Source organism: Colletotrichum phormii (assembly GCF_030913505.1).
Source record: "Colletotrichum phormii strain CBS 102054 chromosome Unknown BDP81scaffold_35, whole genome shotgun sequence".
NCBI lineage: Eukaryota > Fungi > Ascomycota > Sordariomycetes > Glomerellales > Glomerellaceae > Colletotrichum > Colletotrichum phormii.
In genome coordinates this window covers 297,904-323,299 of record NW_026851477.1, presented here as the reverse complement: position 1 = coordinate 323,299, position 25,396 = coordinate 297,904, and the positions used below count along the sequence as shown (strand labels likewise).

The 25,396-nt window shown below is 52.3% G+C and overlaps 9 protein-coding genes across 9 annotated transcripts; 7 read left to right on the top strand and 2 right to left on the bottom strand.

The window, feature by feature from the left end:
* Positions 1 to 8,607: 8,607 nt before the first annotated feature.
* On the top strand, positions 8,608 to 9,540 carry BDP81DRAFT_146939 (uncharacterized protein; the record flags this gene model as incomplete). The annotated part of the gene is made up of 1 exon (XM_060581898.1): positions 8,608 to 9,540. A coding segment is annotated over one exon (750 nt), but the record flags the coding sequence as incomplete, so codon positions are not given.
* Positions 9,541 to 10,097: 557 nt separating this feature from the next.
* BDP81DRAFT_441367 (uncharacterized protein) lies at positions 10,098 to 10,654 on the bottom strand. Its single transcript, XM_060591591.1, has one exon. The coding sequence runs from the start codon at positions 10,578 to 10,580 to the stop codon at positions 10,398 to 10,400; it is 183 nt and encodes a 60-aa protein (XP_060438532.1). The 5' UTR covers positions 10,581 to 10,654; the 3' UTR covers positions 10,098 to 10,397.
* Positions 10,655 to 11,181: 527 nt separating this feature from the next.
* BDP81DRAFT_441366 (extracellular serine-rich protein) lies at positions 11,182 to 12,087 on the top strand. The gene has a single exon (XM_060591590.1). It carries the CDS (start codon positions 11,306 to 11,308, stop codon positions 11,873 to 11,875), a length of 570 nt encoding a protein of 189 aa, XP_060438531.1. The 5' UTR covers positions 11,182 to 11,305; the 3' UTR covers positions 11,876 to 12,087.
* A 2,538-nt stretch (positions 12,088 to 14,625) lies between these two features.
* On the top strand, positions 14,626 to 15,756 carry BDP81DRAFT_476345 (uncharacterized protein). Its single transcript, XM_060594770.1, has 2 exons — positions 14,626 to 15,420; positions 15,486 to 15,756. The coding sequence occupies exon 1, from the start codon at positions 14,694 to 14,696 to the stop codon at positions 15,270 to 15,272; it is 579 nt and encodes a 192-aa protein (XP_060438530.1). The 5' UTR covers positions 14,626 to 14,693; the 3' UTR covers positions 15,273 to 15,420; positions 15,486 to 15,756.
* A 548-nt stretch (positions 15,757 to 16,304) lies between these two features.
* On the top strand, positions 16,305 to 17,147 carry BDP81DRAFT_466050 (glutathione S-transferase; the record flags this gene model as incomplete). Its single annotated transcript, XM_060594353.1, has 1 exon — positions 16,305 to 17,147. The coding sequence occupies one exon, from the start codon at positions 16,305 to 16,307 to the stop codon at positions 17,145 to 17,147; it is 843 nt and encodes a 280-aa protein (XP_060438529.1).
* Positions 17,148 to 17,974: 827 nt separating this feature from the next.
* BDP81DRAFT_400270 (proline oxidase) lies at positions 17,975 to 19,459 on the top strand (the record flags this gene model as incomplete). The annotated part of the gene is made up of 3 exons (XM_060588665.1): positions 17,975 to 18,567; positions 18,631 to 18,946; positions 19,001 to 19,459. 3 exons carry the CDS (start codon positions 17,975 to 17,977, stop codon positions 19,457 to 19,459), a joined length of 1,368 nt encoding a protein of 455 aa, XP_060438528.1.
* A 421-nt stretch (positions 19,460 to 19,880) lies between these two features.
* BDP81DRAFT_334238 (pyrroline-5-carboxylate reductase) lies at positions 19,881 to 20,994 on the top strand (the record flags this gene model as incomplete). The annotated part of the gene is made up of 2 exons (XM_060585745.1): positions 19,881 to 19,923; positions 19,988 to 20,994. 2 exons carry the CDS (start codon positions 19,881 to 19,883, stop codon positions 20,992 to 20,994), a joined length of 1,050 nt encoding a protein of 349 aa, XP_060438527.1.
* On the bottom strand, positions 20,950 to 21,904 carry BDP81DRAFT_507582 (uncharacterized protein; the record flags this gene model as incomplete). The annotated part of the gene is made up of 2 exons (XM_060595690.1): positions 20,950 to 21,706; positions 21,765 to 21,904. 2 exons carry the CDS (start codon positions 21,902 to 21,904, stop codon positions 20,998 to 21,000), a joined length of 849 nt encoding a protein of 282 aa, XP_060438526.1. The 3' UTR covers positions 20,950 to 20,997.
* An 811-nt stretch (positions 21,905 to 22,715) lies between these two features.
* On the top strand, positions 22,716 to 24,658 carry BDP81DRAFT_455334 (1-pyrroline-5-carboxylate dehydrogenase; the record flags this gene model as incomplete). The annotated part of the gene is made up of 4 exons (XM_060593055.1): positions 22,716 to 22,865; positions 22,932 to 23,404; positions 23,460 to 24,409; positions 24,486 to 24,658. 4 exons carry the CDS (start codon positions 22,716 to 22,718, stop codon positions 24,656 to 24,658), a joined length of 1,746 nt encoding a protein of 581 aa, XP_060438525.1.
* Between the last annotated feature and the right edge of the window lie 738 nt (positions 24,659 to 25,396).

The window sequence follows — 25,396 nt, the reverse complement described above, 5'->3', positions numbered from 1 at the left end:
TGTATTTTCGACCAGAACCTGCAACAATTGTCACCAAACACGAGGAAACTAACAGTGTGGCTCAGTCAACAAAAATATCCATCAAAACACTCCACGGGAACGGCGGCGATCGCGGAGCCATGCATCCCTCGTAAATCATCACCTGTCTGCCTGTTTTTTTTGCTCTCTGCAATTATTTTGCTCTTCGCATTCCCTTTTGACTTCTACGCCAATTCCCCTAGCAGTTTAGTTAGTGGTAGATATCAGGTTACCTTTGAGAGTCTGGAATCCGGCAACGCTCAGCTGTTTCCGGCCTGACCGGGGTCTCGCTTTCGGTTTGTCTTGGCGTCTACAAGGGATTACCGCCTTTCCGCCATGGCGTGGCAGCGGGAAACCGTCCTGTCGGTATCGCGAACGAGGCAGACTGGGCGGATGGGCCAATTTTTGAGGCTGAGATAAGCCTTTGCCTCGTCAAAAAGTAAACTCAATCGCTTGACGTGGACAAGGGATGCTTTTCTTGTCGTTCATGAAGGCGTGGCTGAGGTCGCCTTGTTCGACATTGAGTTTTGTTGTTAATATCGATGAATGCTACTGTCACCACGTGGTGCACTGCCATTACAAGGTAGTACCGCAGAAGTACACGATATGTAGTCATCTGCTACCGTGATTGAGACCCTAGTCTCTACGTAGCGAATATACTCTTTTGCCCCGGTCGCTAAGTCAAACCCCCCACTTCCTGGCACCCCACTGTTTCTGGCACCCACAAAAACGCGAAAATCCACCACAACCCAATGCCCACCCCCAACCTCCTTTTATCACAACATTTTCAATTCGCGTCCAAATGGGCTCATCTTTTGCACATACCTTCTTCTATATCTAATGCCTCAATATACCGAAGATCAGCTTCGTCAGGCTCTCGAGGACATCTCAAACGGCAAGAGTCAAAAGAGAGCCTCATTGGAGTATGGGATACCACGATCAACCCTCCAACTACGTCTCCAAGGTGGTCAGACTAGGAAAGTGGCTTTTGCTGACTGGCAGAGGCTGTCTCCTGACCAGGAGAGTAAGCTGGCACAATGGGTTCGCATTCAGGCTTCGCTGGGCCTCGCACCAACGCACCAACAGGTGAAGGAATTCGCAGAGCGAGTTCTGGCTGCTGCTGGGGATACCAAACCACTGGGAAAAGGCTGGATCTATGCCTTTGTGAGAAGGAACCCTATCATTAAGGTTCAGAGAAGTCGTTCTATCGATTCTAGACGCGTTAATGGGGCATCTACTGAGGTCATTAGGAACTGGTTTAAGTTCCTCGCTATCCCTGAGATCAAGGACATCAAACCAGCCAACAGATATAATATGGATGAGACTGGCATCCTCGAGGGTCAGGGAGCTAATGGGTTAGTGCTGGGTATGGCTGAGACGACGTCTGTTCGCAAGAAACAACCTGGGTCGAGGGCATGGGTCTCTATCATTGAGTGTATCTCAGCCTTGGGTAGGGCACTTCGTCCTCTTATCATTTTCAAGGGGAAGACAGTCCAACAGCAGTGGTTTCCATTACATCTCGTTCCATACGATGGGTGGGAGTTCACAGCAACAGATAATGGCTGGACTACAGACTTAACTGCCATTGAATGGTTAGAGAAGGTGTTCATCCCACAGACTATGCCTGAGGCTGAGGGGGAGGCTCGACTGCTGATTGTGGATGGGCATGGGAGTCATACGACGACAGACTTCATGTGGAATTGCTATATTAACAATATCCATTTACTGTTCTTACCACCACACTCCTCTCATGTCCTCCAGCCTCTTGACCAGTCTGTCTTCAGCCCTGTTAAGTCAGCCTATCGGAAGGAGCTCGGTTACTTGTCTCAATGGAACGACTCTACCATTATAGGTAAAAGGAACTTCCTGGACTGTTACCAGAAGGCTCGACTTGCTGGTCTATCAGTCTCGAACATCAGAAGTGGTTGGAAGTGGACTGGTCTACACCCTGTGGCGATGGTTAAGCCCCTGATGAACCCTATGGTACTACCTGAGCCTCCTGCTAAGCCCACCACACCCAAACCAACTAGTCAGGGCAGAAAGCGATGCCATAATGGTCAACAAACTACCCCTGTTGAGCCATGGGATTCTGCCTCCTCTGCAGTGGTCTGGTCGACACCCAGGAAGCTGGCAGAGCTCAGCGGTCAACTGCACTTATACACCCAACTCGACAATGATACCAGCACTCAACGGCTGCTATTCAGGAAGGTGAAAAAAGGCTTCACAGAGCAGGCCTGGCAACTGGCAGCTGCCCAGCAGCAACTAGCTCACCTGAGGGCTCAAGTTACCAACGCTGCAGTGAGGAAGAGGAAGACTGTTCAAATCGATCCCAACACGAAGTTCGCGAACATCAGGGATATCCATCGGGCTCAAATCGAAGCGGGTGAAAAGGAGGTTATCACGGCTGAATCCAGCGACTCTGAATGCCCTAGTGAGGCTGGCAGCTGTATTGTAGTGGGTGTGGTTGAGGATCAATAGTTAATAGTAATGAGGAGGTCGGGTTGTGATCCCATCGTTTTTGTGGTGCCAGAAACAGGGGGGTGCCAGGAAGTGGGGGGTTTGACTTATACATTTCGAGACTCTTCACTCTTCAAGAGCTGTGATAAACAAAAGTCACAGTCCGCACAAGTTCCAGCTCAAGTATGTGGATCAAGTGGTGACAACCGCTTGGTGTTTCCGCTGCAATGCTGTCCGAATCCGAGACCAAGTTGGAAGTTCGAAATGGGCCCTGGTGGCCGACTAAGAATTATTGCATGACAGTTCATTTCTGTTCTAGGCTACCTTATGATGAATGTAGCCTCCGCAGTCTGGACTCTGTACTGGACTTTGTACAGAGTACCTAGCAAATTTCCCATAGACTGTTGTTGTTGTTGTTGTTGTTGTTCTATTTAACGCCATGGCGGCAAGGGCGCAGCCGCCCTTGCGGCAGACCTCCCGAAGGGTATGTGGCGTGAAGGGTCGCAGGCTCTAGCTATATACTATATAGTACACGCCGTCTCCTGACGTCCTCCAAATCTTGCTCGTGAGCTACTATGTGTTCTATCCATCCCTAGTTCCCACTGGTGCCCTAGTTCCGTTATAACCATCTGGTTTCTTAATAGAGGTAGTTTGTCGTTTGGAGGATAGGTTATGACCTATCTCCTAGTACTGCGGGCAGATCTTCTGGAAGAAGTCTGTCACGCAGAGGAAGGCCTGGAAGCCTTGAGAGTCAGTGATTAGCCCCTTGAAGTAGCGATCGAGGGACCCTATAGGTCCTACGGGCTCCTGGCGGCTGTAGGGGTAGAGGGTGGGCCACTGTTGCCTCCTCAGTAGGGTCTTTCGGCAGTAGACTAGATGGTCTGCCTCCTTAACCCATCCACAGGAGCAGGTGAGTAGTGCTTCTGTGTGGTTAAAGCGTTGGTGATATTGTTTAAAGTCCCCGTGGCCTGACCGTGCCGCGAGGAGGTGATGAAGGGCAGCCCTAGGGAGGCCAAGTTCAGGAGGGCAAGCAAGGGTAGCCTTGAGCCCTAGTTGGGTATAGCGGGGAGTTGCCTCTTGTTTCCACCATCGTCTATATTGGCGTCTTGGCCGCTCTTTAGCAAGCCACTTGATACCTGATAGAGTAGCTAGTTGGCCCCTAAGGACTGGTAGAGTTGTTCCCTCCTTAGCTAGGCTGTCTGCTTCTTCGTTTCCTTTAATACCTTGGTGCCCAGGAGACCAATGGGTTTGTATATCGTGTATCCTAGCTACCTCCTGGATCTCAAGGAAGGCCGCTTGTGAGGAGTCTGGGACCTTACCGCGAATCCCCTGAATAACGCTGGTATTGTCGATGCAGATGTGTATAGGCCGGCCTTGGGAGGTCTGAAGGGCCCGTCGGAGCCCAGCCCTCGCCCCCTCCGCCTCACCATCAAACACTTCTGCTAAGCCGAGACGGCCGCAGCCCTGGGCTATACGTTTATTGTTGCGGTAGATAACAAAGCCGTACCCTGTAGCTCCGTCAGGAGCTTTGGAGCCGTCTGAGTATACGACCGTATGCTGACCTGGCACAGTCTTGAGCCAGGCCTGGAAGATCCTAGCTGCTACTTCCTTCGTCTGTGTAACTATAGGGTCATAGGACCCTGGGAGGTATTGCGGCTGTAGGAGCGCTGGCCTTGGACACTTAGGTAAAAGGCCAGCTGTTCTTTGAAGCCTGGTCTGTTGCCGCCCTGACTGCAGCAGCCTTGGGACCAAGGGATGCTGTTGGTCAACCTTCTGCAGGCGTATAGCGAAGCGTAGTCGCGCTGCTTCGAGGGCTACCTCTGCTGTGGGAAGGCCAGCGTCTCGGATGAGGCTACTGGTCGGTGTGGTTCTCCAGACAGGCAGGATAGCCCTTGCTGTTGCTGTAATAACTTTGCTAAGTCTACGGGCCAGGCCCTTCTGTCCTGTACCAACTGTAGGTATCTGTAAAGCAGTGCTACTGCTAGTATTGGTGCCGCTGTTTAGGGCTGGTTTGGTTAGGCCCGCATACCAGGTCTCAACTCCATACAAGGCTGTTGGAAGGACACAGGCAATAACCGCTTGTCGTACTGCGGCTGCTGGGAGTCCCCCTTTGGTATTTGTTAGGTGCCGTAGGAACTGGGCTACCTTCTTTGCCGCTGCCACCTTAGTTTCGACATGGTGACGGAAGGTGAGTCTCTTGTCGAACCAGACTCCTAGCCATCGTACAGGCTTAGTTGAGGCCTTCATAGTTAGGCCCGTCGCCTGTATATCTGGTAGGTCTTTTGTCTGGTTATATTTCCTGCTGAAGTGGACTGCCTCACATTTAGCTGGGTCAAAAGCAACCTTGTTATCAGTGCCCCAGTTAAGGATATGAGTGATCTTTTGGCCTAGGGCTATAGCATTTCCTTCTAGCGACGGGCTAGTAGCTACTAAGCCTATATTTCCCATAGACTGATTGCTGAATAGCAGATCAGATACACGTATTCCGGGGGCGGGTCCAAAAGTACCAAGACCCTAATACATGGAACCTGGGTACTAGTGTCGTGACACACTAGAAATCTTTATTTCCTCGACAAACTACTTTTTTAGATGTGCTGTCGTAAAATATCTTGAGATGCGCTGACTCGGAATTTTCAGCATCTGAGTCTTATGAGGTCTGTAGTCACTTTCGGATTATCCCATCGAGTGCTGCAAGGCGACAGTACATTGAGATGCGGGGGAGCAGCCAATCGGGCCACTTCGGGCCCCTTTTTCCAACCAACCAACGTAATTGATAATAGATACTTCCAATTATTAGAGATTCTGCGTATGAAATCGGTACCAGCAATCTTCTGAGTTACAGAGAGCTACATCGCACTCGAGGCAGCCCATCCTCGTGTACTTCCGCCGCTGCGGTTGGGTATGGATATTACCACTAATCTCGCCCAGCGCAGTCCTCGCTTTTACTTGCGATATCGTACTACAACCCACGCAAGCAGAATTAGCATTTCTGTGCCCTCGTACGTGTAATTGCCACGGTATTGCCTCGTTCCTTTTATCTGTTGCCCTCCTTGGACGTCCCCGTCGACGACCTTCTGCCAATGGTCCAAACCGCTGAATTAGGTGGGCAGAAAGCAGTCTACGCCATTCATACTGGTTCTGAACCCGGGGCCACTCAGGATCTCCCCATTGTTGAAGACGAAAGGTATTAATAATAATGACTTCGAGGAGAAAGTTCCAGGCAATTGCCTGCCAACTGCCCCGCCTCACGGGCCGGCTGAAGTCGTAATAGGACCGCATTTGGTCCCCGGTATCTACGCCGTTCATACGGTGATTGTACTCATCGATTGCGAGTGGAATCCGGAGATCCTTCCGCACTTCGGGCCCGAAGACCTCCCGTGCTGCCCTCTTCGCAGCGGTATCTCCAGCCGGCCGTTTGCGGCTTCGTACAACGTCGGATGTCTCTCGGAAGACCGTCGTGAGGAAGAGAACGAGGGCATTATCCTTCCAAGTGAACTGGTTGACCTGGAAGTTATTCCGATGAATGGTTTAGTATGGAATAGCCACTGACAGTGATTTGGGTTAACATACTTTCCCGTCAGCCGTGGAGATCGCGTGTAGTTGACCCCATGGAAGTCCCTTGCCGTCAGTCTCTTTCTCAGTAACCAATGTCTTGTCGATTCCACTATCCTTCCGGCACGTGCTGGTGGCACCGATCCGCTGGTCACGAAGGGCCCGGAAGAGCTTTACTGAAGCAAATAGATTATCAAGAAACACGTGATAAGTGGCCAACGGAAGCAAGGAAAGCAGTGATGTGACCACTCGCTGGGTTGGCGTCAAGGCCGTTCGCCGGGCCTCCTCGTCGCCGGCTGCGGGCCGGGCTTGTGCCACGAGGCCGCAGGGCCCGTCGCCGTGGACGTGCCAGAGCCAGCGGAGGGAGTACCCGGCTTGCGCCAGAACCCAGACCTTGAAGCCGGTTGGGATCGGCTTCGTTGGGATCGTCGTGGTCTCCACTGCCCGGCCCGTGAAGCGGACCATGGCCTCGTCGACGGTGAGGTCGGAGCCGGCCCGGTAGAAGCGGTCGCCGGTCTCTTGGATGTGAGCTGACCACTCATTGACTTGCTGGTACACCTTCGGCATCTGCTTCTCCCGAGGCTGCCCGCGGCGCCGGCCTGCCGTCGACGGCACGGAAGCAGGGATCTTGGCCGGGTCAAAGATCCGGATGCGGCGGAGGAGGAGCTGGAAGCGGTCCCTCGAGATAAATCGAGTAAACAAATGGATAGGATCCTCTGTCTGTTGTGAAGTAGACCAGTATTTAGATATTTTGGTTTCAGGGTGTAAGCCCATATAAATCAAAATGCCCAAAAACAAATAGACTTCGTCTACAGTCGCTGACTTCCACTTGAGACTGCGAGAGTGTTTCTTAACCGGGCCCAGCCTCGCCGAGCGCGGCGCCGCATTCGTCCACTTAACCCACCGGCCGACGAGGCTGGCCGGCACGAACTCGAGGAGGAGGTCCAGCGGCTGCGGTGGTAGGCTCCGGACCTCCGTGGGCCGCTGCGGCACCTCGAAGGGCACGAACTGCCCAGGGATACCGGGCTCAACCTCCGGAGGCTCGCGGGGCCGAACAGTGGCATTATCACATTGCTCCGGCGTACAGTCGGCAGTGCAGGCGGCGGCGAGGTCCTCGGGCAGCAGGGCAAAGATACACGACTTCGCCGAGCCCGTGGAACGGCCAGATCCGTCAGAATCGTCAGAATCCATTAATTGAGTATTGGTAATGATGGATTTGGTAGATGTACCGGAGTGGAAATCATAGGGGCAACTCAAGCAGTGGATGTACCAGATGCGGTGCGGGGTAAAAGGGGGCCCGTTATGTGGAGCCAATGTACTGTCGCCTTGCAGCACTCGATGGGATATTTTCCGTTCCAGTCGTAAGATATCAGTCTCCAAGTGTAGAGCCATATGCAGCGAGTCATCATGATCAACGCGATACCAGAACCGCCGTGTATACATGTATTTCAAGAGATACCATGCCTGCGATACGGGCATATTGTGCGAATATCACCGCCATCCCAACCTCATGTATACTAGATATCGTCACAAGTTGACTCGATGATGGCAAGAAAATTCTGCTGAGCTGCGAATCCAGTTGCAAACTCTTCAACTTTTGCGATGTTTCAATACATCGTAGCGTCACATAGAGTATCGCTTTGATATCTCAATGATTGGAATTTGCAGAATTGTTGGCAAGAAAGCTTATCCATGGCTTGGCCCGGGGGGTTTCCAGACAACAGCGGAATGACAAGCTTGGAAACTTGCGATCCGACCTTGTGTGAGAAATTCTGGTCCATTCCAAGAGCCCAAGGCTATATTTCAATATTGGCAGTGTCGTGACGCTGGTCATCGATTTGAGTGCCCCATCAGATTTAATTCATTGATCATTCCCCTGAAAGACGGGCTTTTTAGTCGGCGGTCAACTACGACTCGTACCTACTTTTATCTCTTCAAAGAGCAATTTTTAAATACCACCTTATTACGCTCGTAGTTTTCATTCCAAATAATCCACTTGAAACTTATTCGCCAAACATTGACACCGAATTTACCAGAACCCCGTGAAAGTCAATCTCTGCAGGTCTAGATTCTAGGTGCGTATCAGGTAACGGAGGTTGCTCCTACAACGAAAGTCGCTGACAGGGCTGATATTGAAGCGAATGAAATGGAAATCGAACTCTGAACATAAAATGCAGCTAGGATGGAAGAAAATTTGGTCTTTGCGGCTTTCAAACGTCGTCCCTTACTTCCATCGTCCCGTCGCGAACATCCCGCCTGTCCACGTGAGACCCACATACTAGAAATTGCATGTGACCGATTCCTGAAACCACTAATTCACGTGAACAAGTCATCGAGGACGCGTTTATGCAATTTGAAACTTACGCTCATGCAGAAAAAGAGAAGTCAAAAGCCGGATTCCTGATTTTTGATGGACATATTGCTATATTGCTAGATGTTTAAGCTCGTCTCGCCCCATTTTATGAACTTACCCGATCCCGACGTCACTATGCGTGTGGCAGCAGATCAACCCCGCCACGCAGCAGGGATGTCGCGAGAACATGAAAAAAAGAAAAAGCAATAACTAAGCGAATGATGTCAGTAATTGTGGCTGCTGCCCGCCCCAACTTAGATTTCCTCGACTTTCTTCGTTATCGAATATCCCAAGACCTTGCAATAGTCCGCAAGCAAATTCTACCCAGATTGTACAGACCTTGCACGACTCGCTACCGAAATCTGGGAAGTAATCGACGGCATCCCTTCACCTTGTTTATTCACTGTTTTGTCCCGACCGTACGGCACAGCGCGGCGCAACTCCACACTTCATCCCACCTCAGCATTCCACTCCCGAGCTTCAGCCTCAAAACGCTTCCTCTTCCAGAACCTCGCACGGCCACCGACGCCACAAATCACATAAGAAATGTCTTCCCCACCAACACCACCCGAAGAGAAGCAGACGGAAGAGCAAAAGCAAACCCAGAGAGACAAGGTCCTCGCACAAGCGACCGCCAAGCTCCAGGAGGCACAGAAAGAGACCGAAGCTGCGCAGGAGCTCCGCGAGCGGGCCGAGGCGACCGAGGACCCGGAGGAGAAGAAGAAGATACTCGCCGAGGCCGCGGAGCACGAGAAAAAGGCTCAGGGGTCTGCGAAGCAGTCCAAGCGGCTGCAGAGCGGCATTTGGCAGGGCGGCATTGGCGGCGCAGGCATCGGAGCCGGACTGGGGACTGGACTGGGTGCTGGCGTGGGTACATTGGTGGGGGCTGTTGTTGGCGGTGTCACGGCTATTCCTACGACGGGGCTGGGGCTTTTGGTTGGAGTTGGCACGGGTGCGATACATGGGCCTTGGTATAAGTTGGAACAGGAGAAGAAGGAGGCTGAGGAGGCCGAGGCGAATGGGGAGGAGGAGGGAGAGTCGGATGATGGAGAAGGGGGCGAGAAGGCTGCCAAGGCCGTCAAGGCCGGTTGAGATCTAGGCCGTCTATCCATTTCCTTCTTACCTTTGTGTTGTTTTTGTTTGGCGAGGATACCATCTGATAAGGGCTGTATGATATACGGGTGCCAGCTTTTGCTTATGGGAACGGCGGGGGATCATGGCTTACGACCGAAAACGACCATTGCATATAGCCTTGCTTCCTCTTTTCTCTTTCCTTTCTGTCCGTCTCTTTACTATTATACCTAGCATAGCAACACGATCTTGGGTTTCTTTTGGTGTTTAGATGTTAAAAAGAGGTATAGGAAAATACGAGCTATACGGATGGGCTATTGGGGGCGATTCAGAACTTCCCGTTCCAAGGGCCAATACTCGTGCTAGACTGCATCCTCCCTATGAAGTTTTGGTAGCAAGATTTGACGATTGTTTGAATGGCACACTTCTCATTAGCTCCGGAAATGTAATAACACACGTAATAGTTGATTTTCCTGACCTTGTGGGTGAGAATATCCGGTAGCGTATTAATTAGAAGACGTATGACGGACCTCAGTCTCGGTAGGATCAACTCGGATTGCTTCGTTGCTTGGAAAGGAACTTTCGTCGACATTCCAACAACAATCCCTCTTCTCAAGACCGGTCTCCTAAGAGGTGTGTAGCTATCATTTATCTGACTTTGTGGTGTGGAATATGGACCACGAAGCTGTCGCGCCTCTTCCGCGGGCCGTCTTCCGTAGGTCGTCGTCCCTCAGCGACTCCCATTCACTCGACCATCTAACCATCTAGAATTAGGTTGGGCACCATGCAGCCGACAGTTCACGCTTCCGGTGATGGCTTTTCGAAGCTATGATGTGCTCATCGTTCTACCTGATCAGAAACCTTCTGATCCTTTCAACAATCGAGTAACAGGAGAAAAGCGATTTCATCCAAAAGTACAATTTCCAAATAATTCTACACTACATTTCTATTTGTGGTCAAGCCGGGTGCATTTGAACTCAACATGAAACTCGACGAAGGGGTGCGCACCTATTTCCAATGTCGCAGGATTCCTCATCTTGCAGGCTGCAGAGAAGACTAGAGCTAAGGATGAGCATTTGAATAGTTTTACCACTAGTCCACATGGCAAAGTCACATATTCCACGTCCATCAGTCACCCTTTGCCTAGCTTGGGATTGGTAATGAAGTTTAAAATTAGACACAGGCAGCGTTCATCTCAGCGTCGGGGCGGTGTCGTGCTAGCAGCTTGCCAGCTAGCTCAGCCGCCCCGGCTATTTAGTAGGGTAGCTTCTGCGGTATATATGCACTGCACACGCTTTTGGTCAGACGCCAGTTCCGCCGTCAGCACGTTCTTTGTCTGCAGCTGCGCGGCAACGGACCACTCACGTCGCGGCACTCGTTCGTCTGAGTGAGATTCTAGCGCCAACAAGGATCTAGTGCCGTTTGCTTGTTCACTCGGGTCACCGCCGTCCCGGGTTTGCGTGGCAGGCAGTACATGACAGATGAGGAAACTTTTTTCGGAGAGCTAGCGTTGTTCACGCGAAGGAAGCTAGCAGGTGAGCTCCCCGGTCGGAGCAGGCGGGTCGTGTAAGTGGAAGAGGATGCTTCCGTAGGGCTGTACAACAACGCCGTCAGCTGGCCAAGATGACCAAAGGTCCAGAGCTACGGCATCACACGATGTTGAGAGTTGTATATAATGAGAAGGTCTCGCCGTCGAACAGTGTTTATGTTCTCTCATCATCACACAGTCACACAACCACCCAAGCCAATCTTCCAACTTTTCCTATCTTCTTTCCTATTTTTCCTTATTTCCTTGAGTCTCTCTCTGCATATTTGGGATTTACCACATACAAACAATACAACAAACTAGTCAAAATGTTCTCCATCAGGACCCTCTCCACTGTTCTCCTGGCCGCCGCCGCCACCGTCTCCGCCGCTCCCACCAGCACCACCGGCACCAAGACCCCGACCCGCACATTTGCACTCACGGGCGTCACCCACTCCGTCGTCGCCGGCCTCGGCGGCCTCCGCTTCGACCCGGACAACGTCGTCGCCGAGATTGGCGACATTGTCGAGTGGCACTACCTGCCCCGCAACCACTCCGTCGCGGAGTCCAACTTTGGCAACCCCTGCAACCCCCTGGCCGACGGCTCCTCCTTCTTCTCCGGCTTCAACTTCTTCACCGCCGAGGGCCAGTCAGCCAACGTCTTCCAGATCGTCGTCGAGGACAAGAAGCCCATCTGGTACTACTGCGCCCAGAACGCCGGCCAGCACTGCAAGAACGGCATGGTCGGTGTCATCAACCAGAACTTTGACAGCCCCGACTTCACTCTCGCCAAGCACAAGGCTTTGGCTGCGCAGAAGGGCGATGCCGTCATTCCCGCTGTTCAGCAGGGTGGCTTCGTCATTCCCAACCCCAATCCCCTGGGAGGCTTCAAGCTCTAAATGCGTGGCCTACCTATTAGACCATGTGGTTGCTGGGGGTATAGAGCTGTCGCGGTGGTGATTGCATGAGCATTGAGCGGGTTGCATATTATGACTGGAAGGGAATTGCATCTGGCGGCGTTGAATTTTGGGAAACTCGATTCATCATCTGTTTACAACCTTCGCTCTTTAGGATACTTTAGATATATAAAACTCTACCACACTCAACTTTTCCATGCACATCCACCCTGATATATTATGAACCTTGAAGAATATCATAGCTCGGGATCTCAATAACAAAGAGTGCTGCTTTGTACTGGCATACGTTTAATTCCTCTGGGTGTCATTTTACGAAAGGGGGAGACGATATCTTCGTCTGAATCTCATCATGAAGGTTATAAGTAAGAGAGAATGAATGTATTTTTGAAAGAAAAGACAATTAGAATGTCTGGGTTCGGTCGAACTCGCTACTATCACTAACTCCGCGATTACCCCCCGGAAAAGTGTCAGCCACCTGCATACGCTAAGCACTCTCGTGTATAAGCGACTTTGTAGGATAGACGAAGCCTGTGAATACGACGGTATCATCGGGAACAGAGCCGAAGACGACGGATAGTTCGTGCGGGTTTGAAGACAACAGACAGACCACATTGGAATCATCAACCCCGCCCTCAGCTTTTCAACCTCACCCAAGATGCCACCAAATCGGATCATTGAATTGGTGGAAGAATTGAAGGGATGTTGGCAAAAGCTCGTTCTCGCTTTCGCCCGTAGTTATGCCATATACTGAGCTGCTGTGCAATACCGAAAGCGCGTACTCGCTACAATATAGTCAGAAAAAGGACCGGCATTGAATACAAAAGCCAGATTGATATCCATATCTACTCGATATTTGAGTTGCTGCGAGATCAAATCCGAAATCTTCGGATCGATCACATCCATCTCAGATCTCTCAATGCGACTCTTCAGCCTTATTTGGCTGTCAATCGTCACACTGGCGGCCCAAAGCCAGTCCCAGGAGGCCAACAGGACTTTCAACAACCCGATCCTCCCGGGTTGGAACTCTGATCCCAGCTGCACGTGGGTCAAAGAGTGGGATAACACGTTCTTCTGTACTGCGTCCTCATTTTTGGCCTTCCCGGGTGTTCCTGTCTACGCCAGCAAAGACCTAGTCAATTGGAAGCTTGCGAGTAACGCGTTGACACGACCGGGGCAGGTGCCGGAGCTCTACCGAAACTCGGGACAGAATGAGGGTATCTGGGCGTCCACGGTCAGGTTCCGCGACGGAATTTTCTACCTTATCACGTCGTATGTCTCTTGGTATGAAGGTTGGGGTCCCAAGATCCTCCTCTTCACTACCATCGATCCGTATGATGATGCCTCGTGGACCGGGCCACTTCGTATCGAGAACCCGGCGAACGATATCGATCCGGACATCTTCTGGGACAATAACAAGGTGTACATGTCCATGGCTGCCGGTATCTACATCAGCGAAATTTACCTTTCGACTGGCGCGGCACATGAGCCCATCAAGGTGTGGAATGGCACTGGAGATCGCAACCCCGAAGGACCGCATTTGTATCGGAAGGATGACTACTACTATCTGTTGATTGGAGAGGGTGGAACGGAAACTAACCACTCTGTTACGATTGCTCGAGCAAAGGAGATGGCGGGAACATACGAAGGCGCACCGCATAACCCAATTCTCACACATCTGCATCGACAATACCAGCGTTATTCAGGGGATTCGCGGTAAGGTCCCAGACTCCTCACAAGCGGCCTTCCTTGAGATCCAGGAGGTAGCTAGGATACACGATATACAAACCCATTGGTCTCCTGGGCACCAAGGTATTAAAGGAAACGAAGAAGCAGACAGCCTAGCTAAGGAGGGAACAACTCTACCAGTCCTTAGGGGCCAACTAGCTACTCTATCAGGTATCAAGTGGCTTGCTAAAGAGCGGCCAAGACGCCAATATAGACGATGGTGGAAACAAGAGGCAACTCCCCGCTATACCCAACTAGGGCTCAAGGCTACCCTTGCTTGCCCTCCTGAACTTGGCCTCCCTAGGGCTGCCCTTCATCACCTCCTCGCGGCACGGTCAGGCCACGGGGACTTTAAACAATATCACCAACGCTTTAACCACACAGAAGCACTACTCACCTGCTCCTGTGGATGGGTTAAGGAGGCAGACCATCTAGTCTACTGCCGAAAGACCCTACTGAGGAGGCAACAGTGGCCCACCCTCTACCCCTACAGCCGCCAGGAGCCCGTAGGACCTATAGGGTCCCTCGATCGCTACTTCAAGGGGCTAATCACTGACTCTCAAGGCTTCCAGGCCTTCCTCTGCGTGACAGACTTCTTCCAGAAGATCTGCCCGCAGTACTAGGAGATAGGTCATAACCTATCCTCCAAACGACAAACTACCTCTATTAAGAAACCAGATGGTTATAACGGAACTAGGGCACCAGTGGGAACTAGGGATGGATAGAACACATAGTAGCTCACGAGCAAGATTTGGAGGACGTCAGGATACGGCGTGTACTATATAGTATATAGCTAGAGCCTGCGACCCTTCACGCCACATACCCTCCGGGAGGTCTGCCGCAAGGGCGGCTGCGCCCTTGCCGCCATGGCGTTAAATAGAACAACAACAACAACAACAACAACAACAACAACAACAACAACAACAACAACAACAACAACCCAATTCTCACGGCTAAAAACACCGACTCGTATTTCCAAACGGTGGGACACGCTGACCTCTTCCAAGACGCCTCAGGGAGTTGGTGGGGGGTCGCATTAGCAACGAGGTCGGGTCCCGCGTGGGAGATCTATCCCATGGGCCGCGAGACTGTTCTCTTTGCTGTCAAATGGGATGACGGAGATTGGCCGGTACTTGATGAAGTACGCGGCGTGATGGATGGACCTTTGCCTCCGACAAACAGAGATATCTCTGGAGATGGCCGTTGGGTAGACGAGCCAGACGTTGTCGACTTTGCGCCGGGCTGGGAGATCCCTAGGCACTTTCTCTTTTGGCGACCACCGAAGACAGATCTGTTCAGAGTCTCACCGGAGGGCCATCCCAACACGCTGCAGATATCTCCCTCGCCAGTCAACCTCTCAGCAACACCAGACTTCAGCCCAGAACAAGATGGTCTTGGATTCATTGCCCGCAAGCAGAGTGCCACGCTGTTCAACTACACTGTCGACGTATCATTCCAGCCAAAAGTAGAAAACGAGGAAGCTGGCATTTCGGTCTTTTTAACGCAGTTACAGCACATAGATCTAGGCATCGTCACCTCGCCAGCTTGCTCCAACCAGTCGCTAGTTCCGAGGTTCCGACTACGAGTCGAAGCATCAGGAAAGCCCAACATTAGTGTTCCCGAAACAGTCCTCGTACCAGTGCCCAAAGCCTGAAGGTCGGAGACGATAAGGCTCTCGGTTTCAGCTATCAGTGACTCCAAGTATGTGTTCGGCGCAGCTCCGGCATCTCGCCCAGAGGAGTATCTCGAGATTGGATCAGCGAGCGCGTTGATTGTCTCTGGAGGCAGTGGTCCATTCACTGGTAAGCTACCTCATTAGTCCGTTATCTTTGAGTGTCTTCTGGTCATTGACATGGCAATCCTATAGGCACAATTGTCGGTGCGTATGCGACTAATAATGGTGGTGATGGAAAGACACCAGCGTACTTCAGTCGGTGGAGGTACACTCCTGTGGCACAGAAGATTGATCACGCTACTCTTGTACCGGCGACATAGAACCTGGGTTCTTAATTCATTCAATATTGCTAAGCCAGGTGCCTTGCGAAGAATACAGCAAGGCCCCATTACCGCTGTAGTTAGGGGCCATCTTACCATGTCAGTCAGTAACACGATGCCTGTCAGGTTTTCCACGAATCATTAAGGCACATGGTGTCAGTGCACAGACACCATGTCGAATGTTTAATATCATGTCAAAACGCTCACATCGTAAGAAAATTCCCTTCAGGGGCTGCTTCAGGGGGTACAGGGCTCAGCTCAGGGGGTCCGTTCATTCCTAGGCTCCGGCCCAGCGCTTGACATCACTGAATTAATTTGATTAAGGCCAAAAGTTCCAAATCTACTTGCAAAATTCGAAGTTCCTCCCACAAACTTTCCATCATGTTACTTTAGGAATGGTGTTGCATCGGGTGATGGGAGAAGCAGCGGCGGTGATCCGGAGATGTTTGCCGGAGTGAACCGCCTCGAAGTGGGTCCCGGAAGCGAGAGCCGGCCGATATCCCCATATTTCCGGCCACCTGCTGTAATCAATCACGTCATCAGAGGGGTCGCATCACTTTCATATTCATTCGCACTTCCATCATCGCTACCTAAGTTACAAACAATACCTCATCGATGATAAAACGAGAAGAATAACGAGTCGCATCCATCCTTCACCCTGTAATCCTAGTTCATGCTGACATTTGGCAACATGGCAAATGTGGACACATCAATCGGCGCCCGTACCACGGGTGCCGCAGCCGACTTCGCTGCAAAGCACTCGGAAGAGCACCCACTGAAGCTTTACGGCGGCTGGTTCTGCCCCTTTGTCCAGCGATCATGGATCGTCCTCCATGAGAAACAGATTCCCCACCAGTACATCGAGATCAACCCGTACAAGAAGGATCCCGAGTTCCTCAAGATGAACCCTCGGGGGCTGGTCCCGACGCTGGCTGTCCCTGTGGATGTGAAGGGCAACGACCAACGCCCGCTCTACGACAGTACCGTAGTCTCCGAATATCTTGAGGAAGCGTATGCCAGCAATAACTTTGGCCCGCATCTTCTCCCTGAGGCGGCCTATGACCGCGCGAGATGCAGGCTGTGGATCGACCACATCAACTCTCGCGTTGTGCCGGCGTTTTACAAATTTATTCAACACACTCCGGAGAAGGAGTATAGTATCGAGAAGGCACGAGATGAATTCTTGGGTCACATTAAAACCTTCACTGAACAGATGGATCCCGAAGGTCCCTGGTTCTTGGGCAAGACGTTCAGTCTCGTGGACGTCATGATAGCCCCTTGGGCCATGCGTTTGTTTCTATTCGATCATTACAAGCCAGGGGGGCTTGGCATTCCTCCTGAAGGAGAGAGTGGCAAGGACGAGGCGATCTGGAAGAGATGGAGGCAATGGTATGATACTATCAAAGAGAGGCAAAGCGTAAAGGATACGCTTAGTGACGGGGATGCCTATATTGAGGTGTACAAACGGTACGCTGAGGATAAGACCAACTCTGGAGTGGGACAGGCAACAAGAGGCGGAGGCAAGCTGCCTTGAGAAGATCTCTTTGACCAACAACGACTATACAGCCCGCCACTATCTTCCCCATATGGTCAAGGTTGCCGGCGGTATTTGTATAGGCCCCTCAACGGAGCGAATGCCGGGCTTATTCCATCCACATGGTTTCGCTTTTCCGACAATGCATCTGCAACTAGTCATCAACAGGTCACTAGACCATTTCACTTAGTCAAAGGAATCAAGGGGTGCTCCGTGATAGGACCTAGGCCGAATCCCCGCGATGCTCGTATCGCTCGGCGCATTTTTCGTACCTACCACCCGGTGCCCCGACTTAGACTATCATCGGCCCTCTCTCCGACTCAGCCCATCCGGATTTGAAACCGACCAGTCGCCCAAAGATCCGTACACCCCCACAAACATAACCCAAAACAATCGGATTCCAAGGCCGGTTTTGGTTTCAGCGAATCTTCAATCTAGCCCGTCATTATGCCACCCCCCGAATGTGCCACCGGAAGCGCCCACTGCATGCACACCTATCTTTGTCACCTCGTGACAGCCAGACATGAATGCCTGTGCTATCTTACCCCGCGTTGTTGGGCGGGGTATCGATAAGCTGGCATCAGAAATCCACGTGGCTGTGTGTCTATTGAGTTTCCAAAGGAGTATACGCATTCTGACACTTCCGATGTCGTTGGGAGCGTCTGATGGATCAGCTATGTGTTGGTGTGTAGGAAGGGGATCTGGTACGGCTCCCCGGGATGGGCGACGATATGCCACATGCCGCATCATAAAGGCAATGCGTCCGCTCTAGTAGATACCATTGAGTCCAAATCAGAATAATCATCATCACATTAACGATTATCACGATGAAGCCTTCATACTGCAAATCCTCCCTCACGGCAGGAAAGCCTGTTACTCGCCATGTCACAACCGCATTCTCAAAGACAACTAGACCAAGGTCCCTCTCTACAGCACCTCTAGTTGCAGACAAGGCGACCGGTATTGTCGCACCTTCTACTTTGGCAGCTCTGCCTACACCAGTTCTCATGAGGTCTCTTTTGGTTTCTGCCATCTCCTCAAAGCCTATGCTCCTTGGCCCTACACTCGCAGCCCTATCATTGTTCACAATACCAAACAGAGGCTTCTTCACAGATGTCGACCGAAACCCCGTACTTCACTCTTTGCTCAAGAGCGTCTTCTACAAGCAATTTTGCGCGGGAGAGACACCAAAGGAGACGAAAGAGACTATGCGGCACCTGAGGTTTATGGGATTCCGGGGTACGATTCTCACATACGCGAAAGAAACAATTTTTGATGCAAAGACGAACGTGGAGCACGGCTTGGGCATCGAGTCGGAGGAGAACGCAAAGGGTGGCCTCGATTGTACTATTGAATCCTGGAGGCAGGGAGTTTTGGAGACTGTTGATCTGCTCGGTGATGGCGATCAACTTGCTCTCAAGTAAGTTTATATCACTTATACGCTATTCATACTGCAACTTTTGCTAACATCACCAACTCGCAGACTTACAGGAGCAGGACCTCGTGTTACAGAGGCTTTCGCCGCAAGACAGCTACCCCCTCAACAAATGATGCAAGCCCTCGAAGAAGTGAGCCAAAGATGCAAAGACCGTGGCGTCAGACTCCTTCTCGATGCCGAATCTCAGCACTTCCAATGGGGCATCTTCCTTGCGGGCATGGAATTGGTGCGCAAGTTCAACCGCGACGGCTACGCTACGATTTACAACACTTACCAGGCATACCTCAAGAGCACCCCGACCACCCTGGCCAAGCACCTGGAGATGGCCAACCAGGAAGGCTTCACTCACGGCCTGAAGCTAGTTAGAGGCGCATAAATGGGCTCTGACGAACGATCCTTGATTCACGACACAAAGAAGGACACCGACAACGCATACAACAGCATCGCGCAGGGCGCCCTCAGGCGGCAGATTGGAGAGCACGGGGCCCCGGGCGGCAAGCCGTTCCCGTCACTCAACCTCTTCCTGGCGAGTCACAACAAGGAGAGCGTGGTCACGACACACAAGCTCCACCAGCAGAGGCTAAAGGAAGGACACCCGACGGTCCCGGTCGGCTTCGCGCAGCTGCAGGGTATGTCGGACGAGGTCAGCTTCTCGTTGTTGGCGCTCAAGGAGGAGGGGAGCCAGGACCCTTCGCCGCAGGTGTGGAAGTGCTCGACGTGGGGGAGCATGGGCGAGTGCGTGGCGTATCTTTTGCGGAGGGCGGTGGAGAACCGGGATGCCGTTTCCAGGACGGTGGACGAGTATGCGGCGCTCAAGGCGGGGGTCGGCAGGAGACTGCGGTCTAGATTCTTCCGGTCTCGGACTGTTGGCTAAAGACAGGAAATGGATCTTTCTTCGTTAATCGCAAATCTTATCTGACATGTGTGGAGCCCCTCGTGATATCTTCCGAGTTGAAAGAGTGCCGTGACTCCACGAAGATGATGTTGTGTCGAATGCCCTCCCGTACTATCAACCCCACTTGATTAGCTTCGTGGCGGGGGATCTCCCGTCCAGCGCCGGTGTGAGGGGTAGCTACTAGGACTAGGGTAGCTTTATCGCACTCGATTTAGATCGAGATAGAAGGAGGGGCATTTCATCAGTTCAAATCAGAGCAGTTGATTGAGTAAAGTACCGGTATCAACAGCGACTTGAACCAGGGTAGAATACCTTACGATCAGTTTCCTCCGTCTGCCCCCATTTTACTCCGTCAATCATTCACACGTCTCAAACCAAAGACCAGACGCTCAGGATCAAGATGGAAGCTTTCAAAGATCTCAAATTATGCATTTTGGGTTGTGGTAAGCATTTCTCCAGAGCAAATGGTGATATCCGGCCTGCCTCATGCTAACTAATTGGTACAAGGTAACCTGGGAATTCCTATTCTCAAGTCACTTCTGGATAGCGCAGAATCCAAAGACAACGCCCTTCCCATCACTCAATTCATCGCATGCGTTCGAAGTGAAAAGTCTGAAGAGGCCTTAAAGGCACGCTTCTCCAGCGCAGGAGACCAGCTCGTTGTTTCGAGAGGCGATAACATTGCTGCCCTACAAAGATCGGATGTCGTGGTACTGGGAGTAGATCCCGCCGATGTCGAAGAAGTTCTGTCCAAGCCGGGTACGAAAGAAGCTTTGAAAGACAAGCTTTTGATCAGTGTGGCCGCAGGCTGGACCAGAGGCAAGCTGGAGGCTACGATCTATGGGAGCGAGACAACGTCCGAGAACACAGAGGGCCGGGCCTGGGTTATTAGGACACTCCCCAACATTGCAGCCATGGTCTCGCAGTCACTCACTGCAATCGAGATCTCCGAGCCAGCAGTCCCGGCCAAGTACACGGAGCTTACCGAGGCCATCTTCAACAAGATTGGCAAGACGGTCAAAATTGCGCCGAAACTGATGAACGCCACGACTGCCGTTGGTGGCTCAACTCCAGCATTCTTCGCGGTCATCGCAGACGCGCTCATTGACGCTTCTATTGCTGTTGGTGTTCCTAGAGATCTTGCACAGACTATGATCTTCCAGTCTATGCTGGGAAGTGCGACGCTCATGCAGAACGGTCTGCAACGGGGCAGCCTGAGAGATCAAGGGACATCACCGGAGGGATGCACGATTGGAGGACTAATGGTTTTGGAGGAAGGAGCTGTAAGAGGGCATCTTGGAAAGGCTTTGAGAGAGGCCGTGACAGTTGCTCGTCTCATGGGCAGCGATCCTCACCCGAATGATACCAGGCATTACTTTGGAAATTGGATTACAATGCAAGTCTTGCATCTCCAGACATCACGATCCGCCACTGAGAATTGCATTTGGCACCACATAATAACTTCAATGCTTTCATATCGTCTATTGCCGTATCAATTGCTATGTGTATGCTGAAAATCATTGCTGGAAGAAAGTCCGCAACTCCAAATTCGCCAAGCACCCAATTCCAAACGCGGGTATGATTCTCACGCAGCGCATCACAATCGTCGACGGCATATGTTCCCGCGTCCTCGCAACTCGATTAGAGAACGGCATTTTGCTTTGCCTCTCGTAATAGTCCAGCGCAATCAGATGAATCGGCGATGCCACGACTTGCGACAGCACGGGGACCGTCAGCTGCGTGATGATCGCCTTGGCGTGTGGGGAAGACGTGACAGAGTCCGGGATAGCTGCCGATATCCAATTCGGAAGCGTAAACGATCCAAAGATGGTGACGGCGTCTCTGACGAGAAACGTCGCCGTCGCGGCTCTGAGGAGCTTGCGTGGGGCCGCCGCCACCACTGCCTTTCCCACCTCGGGAGCGGCGCCGGAGGAGGATGAACTAAAGATCTCTGCGAAGCGGAGGTCATTCCACACCCCGAGGGGTACGTTGACGAGAAACGTGGAGGCGAAGGTAGCCGTGCTCGCTGCGGCAGCTGCGCCGTCGAACCTCTCGGCCACGGTGGTTGCGGCGTTGGCTGTGACGTATGTTGCTGCGTACAGGGTCCAGACGATCCCGAGGGGTCGGGCGAAGAAGAAGCCGCGGGGTCGACGGATGGCGGAGCGTAGTTGGGCGTGGAGACCTCGGATGAGGGGCCGCCCTGTCGTTGTCCGCTCGACTACCGCTCTGCGAATGGTTTTGTTTAGTCAATGAAATTCCAGGGTCCTGGGCAGATTTGCCTTACCGATCTAGGATTGTGATTACCGGAGATATGAGGATTGCGGAGATGGTGCCAGCCGCGAGGTCACCCGCCAAGTTTCCCCAGACGGAACATGGTTCGTGGTCGTTGTGTTCGAGACCTTGTTGAGTCTCGAGGCGAGTCATTCTCACAAGCGTTTTGGGTAAGAGAGCGCAGATAGTCTTCGATGCTTGGTAGACGTGGCCAACGCCTTACTTATCTCTATTCTACACCCATTCTATACCCATAACTCCGCTAACTGAGACTGATATGCTACGGATGGCCCGTGAAAGATAGCCATTTCCTGGTTTTGACAACTTTGTCTCTGCTTCGAACCTATCTTCTAAGCAGAATGCGAAAAGCTGGGCCCCACAACTACATCGATTTGTCTTCGCTGTGACGCCGTATTTCTCTGGACTTGTCAATCAGAACCCACGACTTAGGCAGCGAAATCGGACTTGTCTCCGTGAAGCCATCGTCGACTACCTAAACACACCTTGTATCAAGATAGGAGTCTAACCGCGATGGAGCACGGGAACAGACGCCGCCGGATGCATCTGTCAAAGACCCCCAACCTCCGAATATGCGGGGAAATGCACCATGACTCCGCACCGGCGGGGGCCCTGCATGTAGATATCGGCAGGGCGTCCGCAACCCCTCCGCTCCGGGATCTACCCCCGTCCGATCTCGGCATGATTGTGAAGATGACATCGATTGCGGCCATGATTGGTTCACGATGCAGTAGAGCTATCGGGAGCTTGACCGGCCTAGTGCAGCAGCCATTGTCAAATAAGACGATGAGACTGCGAAGCTGTCATACGATCTCAAGCAGTAACAGCAAGCTCTCTTCATCTAAGCATCAGGTTCATCACCGATCATCACCTCTTCGAGAACCAAGACGAAATCTTCGTGTACTATTGTCTACCTCCGAGCCAGATCCCCATCACATCAGTCAGAATGCAAGTCCACAGCGTCATGAGGTCCGCGAGACCAGTTGGATCTCTGAGATCAGGAATGCGCCCTACCACAGTCCCCGTCGCTCTTACACAAAGAAGGACGAAGGCGACTGCGCCATTTAGACTTCCCGACCCCAGAAACGAGCTCAACGTAAGTTGAAGCCCCGGAACCGGGAGATATAACTCTTGGATGAATTGGCTAACATCTGTTTTACAGCCCACATACACCAAGAACTCCCCCGAGCGCGCAAAGCTTGAGGAAGCCCTCAAGAAGCTGCGCACCCAGCTGCCCGCCAAGAGCGACCTCTTTTTCAACGGCCAGACCCAGGCCGCAGTCAAGTCCTTCGACACCGTCCTTCCCTCAGAGCACAAGACCAAATTCTCCAACTTCCCCCTCGCATCCAATGAGCAGGTTTCGTCAGCAATTGAGGCGGCGTTGGAGGCAAAGGAGAGCTGGCAAAACACCCCCTTCGTCGACAGGGCTGCTATTTTCCAAAAGGCGGCAGAGCTCGCCGTGACCAAGTACCGCTATGAGATCATCGCGGCGACCATGCTCGGCCAGGGCAAGAACATGTGGCAGGGAGAGATTGACGCGGCTGCTGAGTTGGCCGACTTCTTCAGACTCAACTGCAACTTTGCGGCAGAGATCCTCGAGAAGCAACCCACCCGTGGCTCTGACGGCATGTGGAGGTATGTGAAATATGCGAATACCTTCAATGACTTCAATACTGACGAGAACATCTAGTCGCCTGGAATGGCGTCCTCTGGAGGGCTTCGTCTACGCCATCTCCCCCTTCAACTTCACTGCCATTGGTGGTAATCTCATCTCCGGGCCCGCGCTGATGGGTAACGTTGTCGTCTGGAAGCCTTCGCCCAGCAACATCTACGCCAGCCAGATCCTCTACAACATCCTTCTGGAGGCTGGCCTTCCCCCCAACGTCATTCAATTCGTCCCTGGCGATGCTGAGGAAGTGACCGACGTCGTTCTCAACCACCGTGAATTCGCTGGCCTCAACTTTGTCGGCTCGTCCGACGTCTTCCGCTCCCTGTACGCCAGAATCGGCGAGTGCATCGGCAAGAAGACCTACCGCGAGTTCCCTCGCGTCGTTGGTGAGACTAGCGGAAAGAACTTCCACCTCATCCACCCGACCGCCGACATCGAGCACGCCGTCAACCACACCATCCGCGGCGCCTTCGAGTACCAGGGCCAGAAGTGCTCCGCCACTTCCCGCGTCTACCTTCCCGAGTCCAAGGCCGAGGAGTTCATGTCGAGCTTGAAGTCCAAGGTCGAGCAAATCACCATCGGAAGCCCCGACGGCAAGCTGGACGCCTTCATGGGACCCGTCATCCACGAGCGCTCCTTCAACAAAATCAAGAACATCATCGACGAGAGCAACAAGGACTCTTCGCTTAAGTTGGTGGTCGGCGGTACCTACGACGGCTCCGACGGATACTACGTCAACCCCACCGTCTACGTGGCCGACTCTCCGGACCACCGTCTCTTCAACGAGGAGATCTTCGGCCCCGTCCTGGCCATCTCCACTTACCTCGATGCCGAGTGGTCCTCCACCTTGAAGAAGGTCGACCAGAGCGGAGGCGGCTTCGCTTTGACCGGCGCCGTTTTTGCCAACGACAGACGCGCTATCCGCGAGGCCGAGGATGCCCTGCGCTACTCCGCAGGAAACTTCTACATCAGTGAGTTTACCCATGTTCTCCTCCCCACTACCAACGTCAATGGGTATCCGTTTACTAACTCCATACCCTTTCCTAGACTGCAAGACCACCGCTGCCCTGATCGGCCAGCAGTCCTTCGGCGGTGCCCGCGCCAGTGGCACCAACGACAAGGCAGGAAGCGCAGACGTCATGCGTCGCTTCGTCAGCCCCAGATTGATCAAGGAGGAGTTCTTCCCTCAGACTGAGTTCCTGTACCCCAGCAACAAATAAGTGCAGTGTGTGGGATGCCAATGGGTTGCGGTCACGGTTGCATGCAAAATGGCGCATTATGTAATTTAGGGATAGTCAAAAATGAAGAGATTTTACATTTACCCCATTCCTTCAGCATCAAGAGTCGTGCCACAGAACGAGTAGCTTACTTAGACATCCTTGTAAATTGTGAACCTTGCACATGACTATCATCCCAGACGCTGATGCTCAGCTTGATTCGACTGCGCGAAGCACTCGTTCCACTTGGTATTAGAGGAGAACCACATGAGCGGTACTCGAGGAACAAGTAGCCTTGCTTTCGTCCCATTTCTCGTCTCGTTAGCAAGTGACGTAACTCGCAGACCAGCTGGGTGTTGACTGGGTCGCCGTGTCAGCGGCTTGATCCATCATCTCAGAGTGTTAGAACCACCTGATTACAGGTCTGCTTCACATCAAACGTCAAGCCTAACAGCAACAAGACTATTTGTTTCTGGGGGCCTGGTGATATCGCTATCGCTATCCGTATCGTGATCTTTTTCGTATTGATATTGTTGCCGAATCTGACTACGCCAAGTTCGGAGTACGCTAGATGTCGCAAAAACGACGCCGTTAATTGCGGGCAGCAATTAACGCCATATATACCCTACGACACACCCCCTCAGATCCTAGCCCTGTGGAAGGGTAGGGGTCTGTACGCTTTTACCCGTGGCCGCTCTGGGCTTGTTGGGTGGCACTTGGGCTCTTTTAGACCTGATTAGG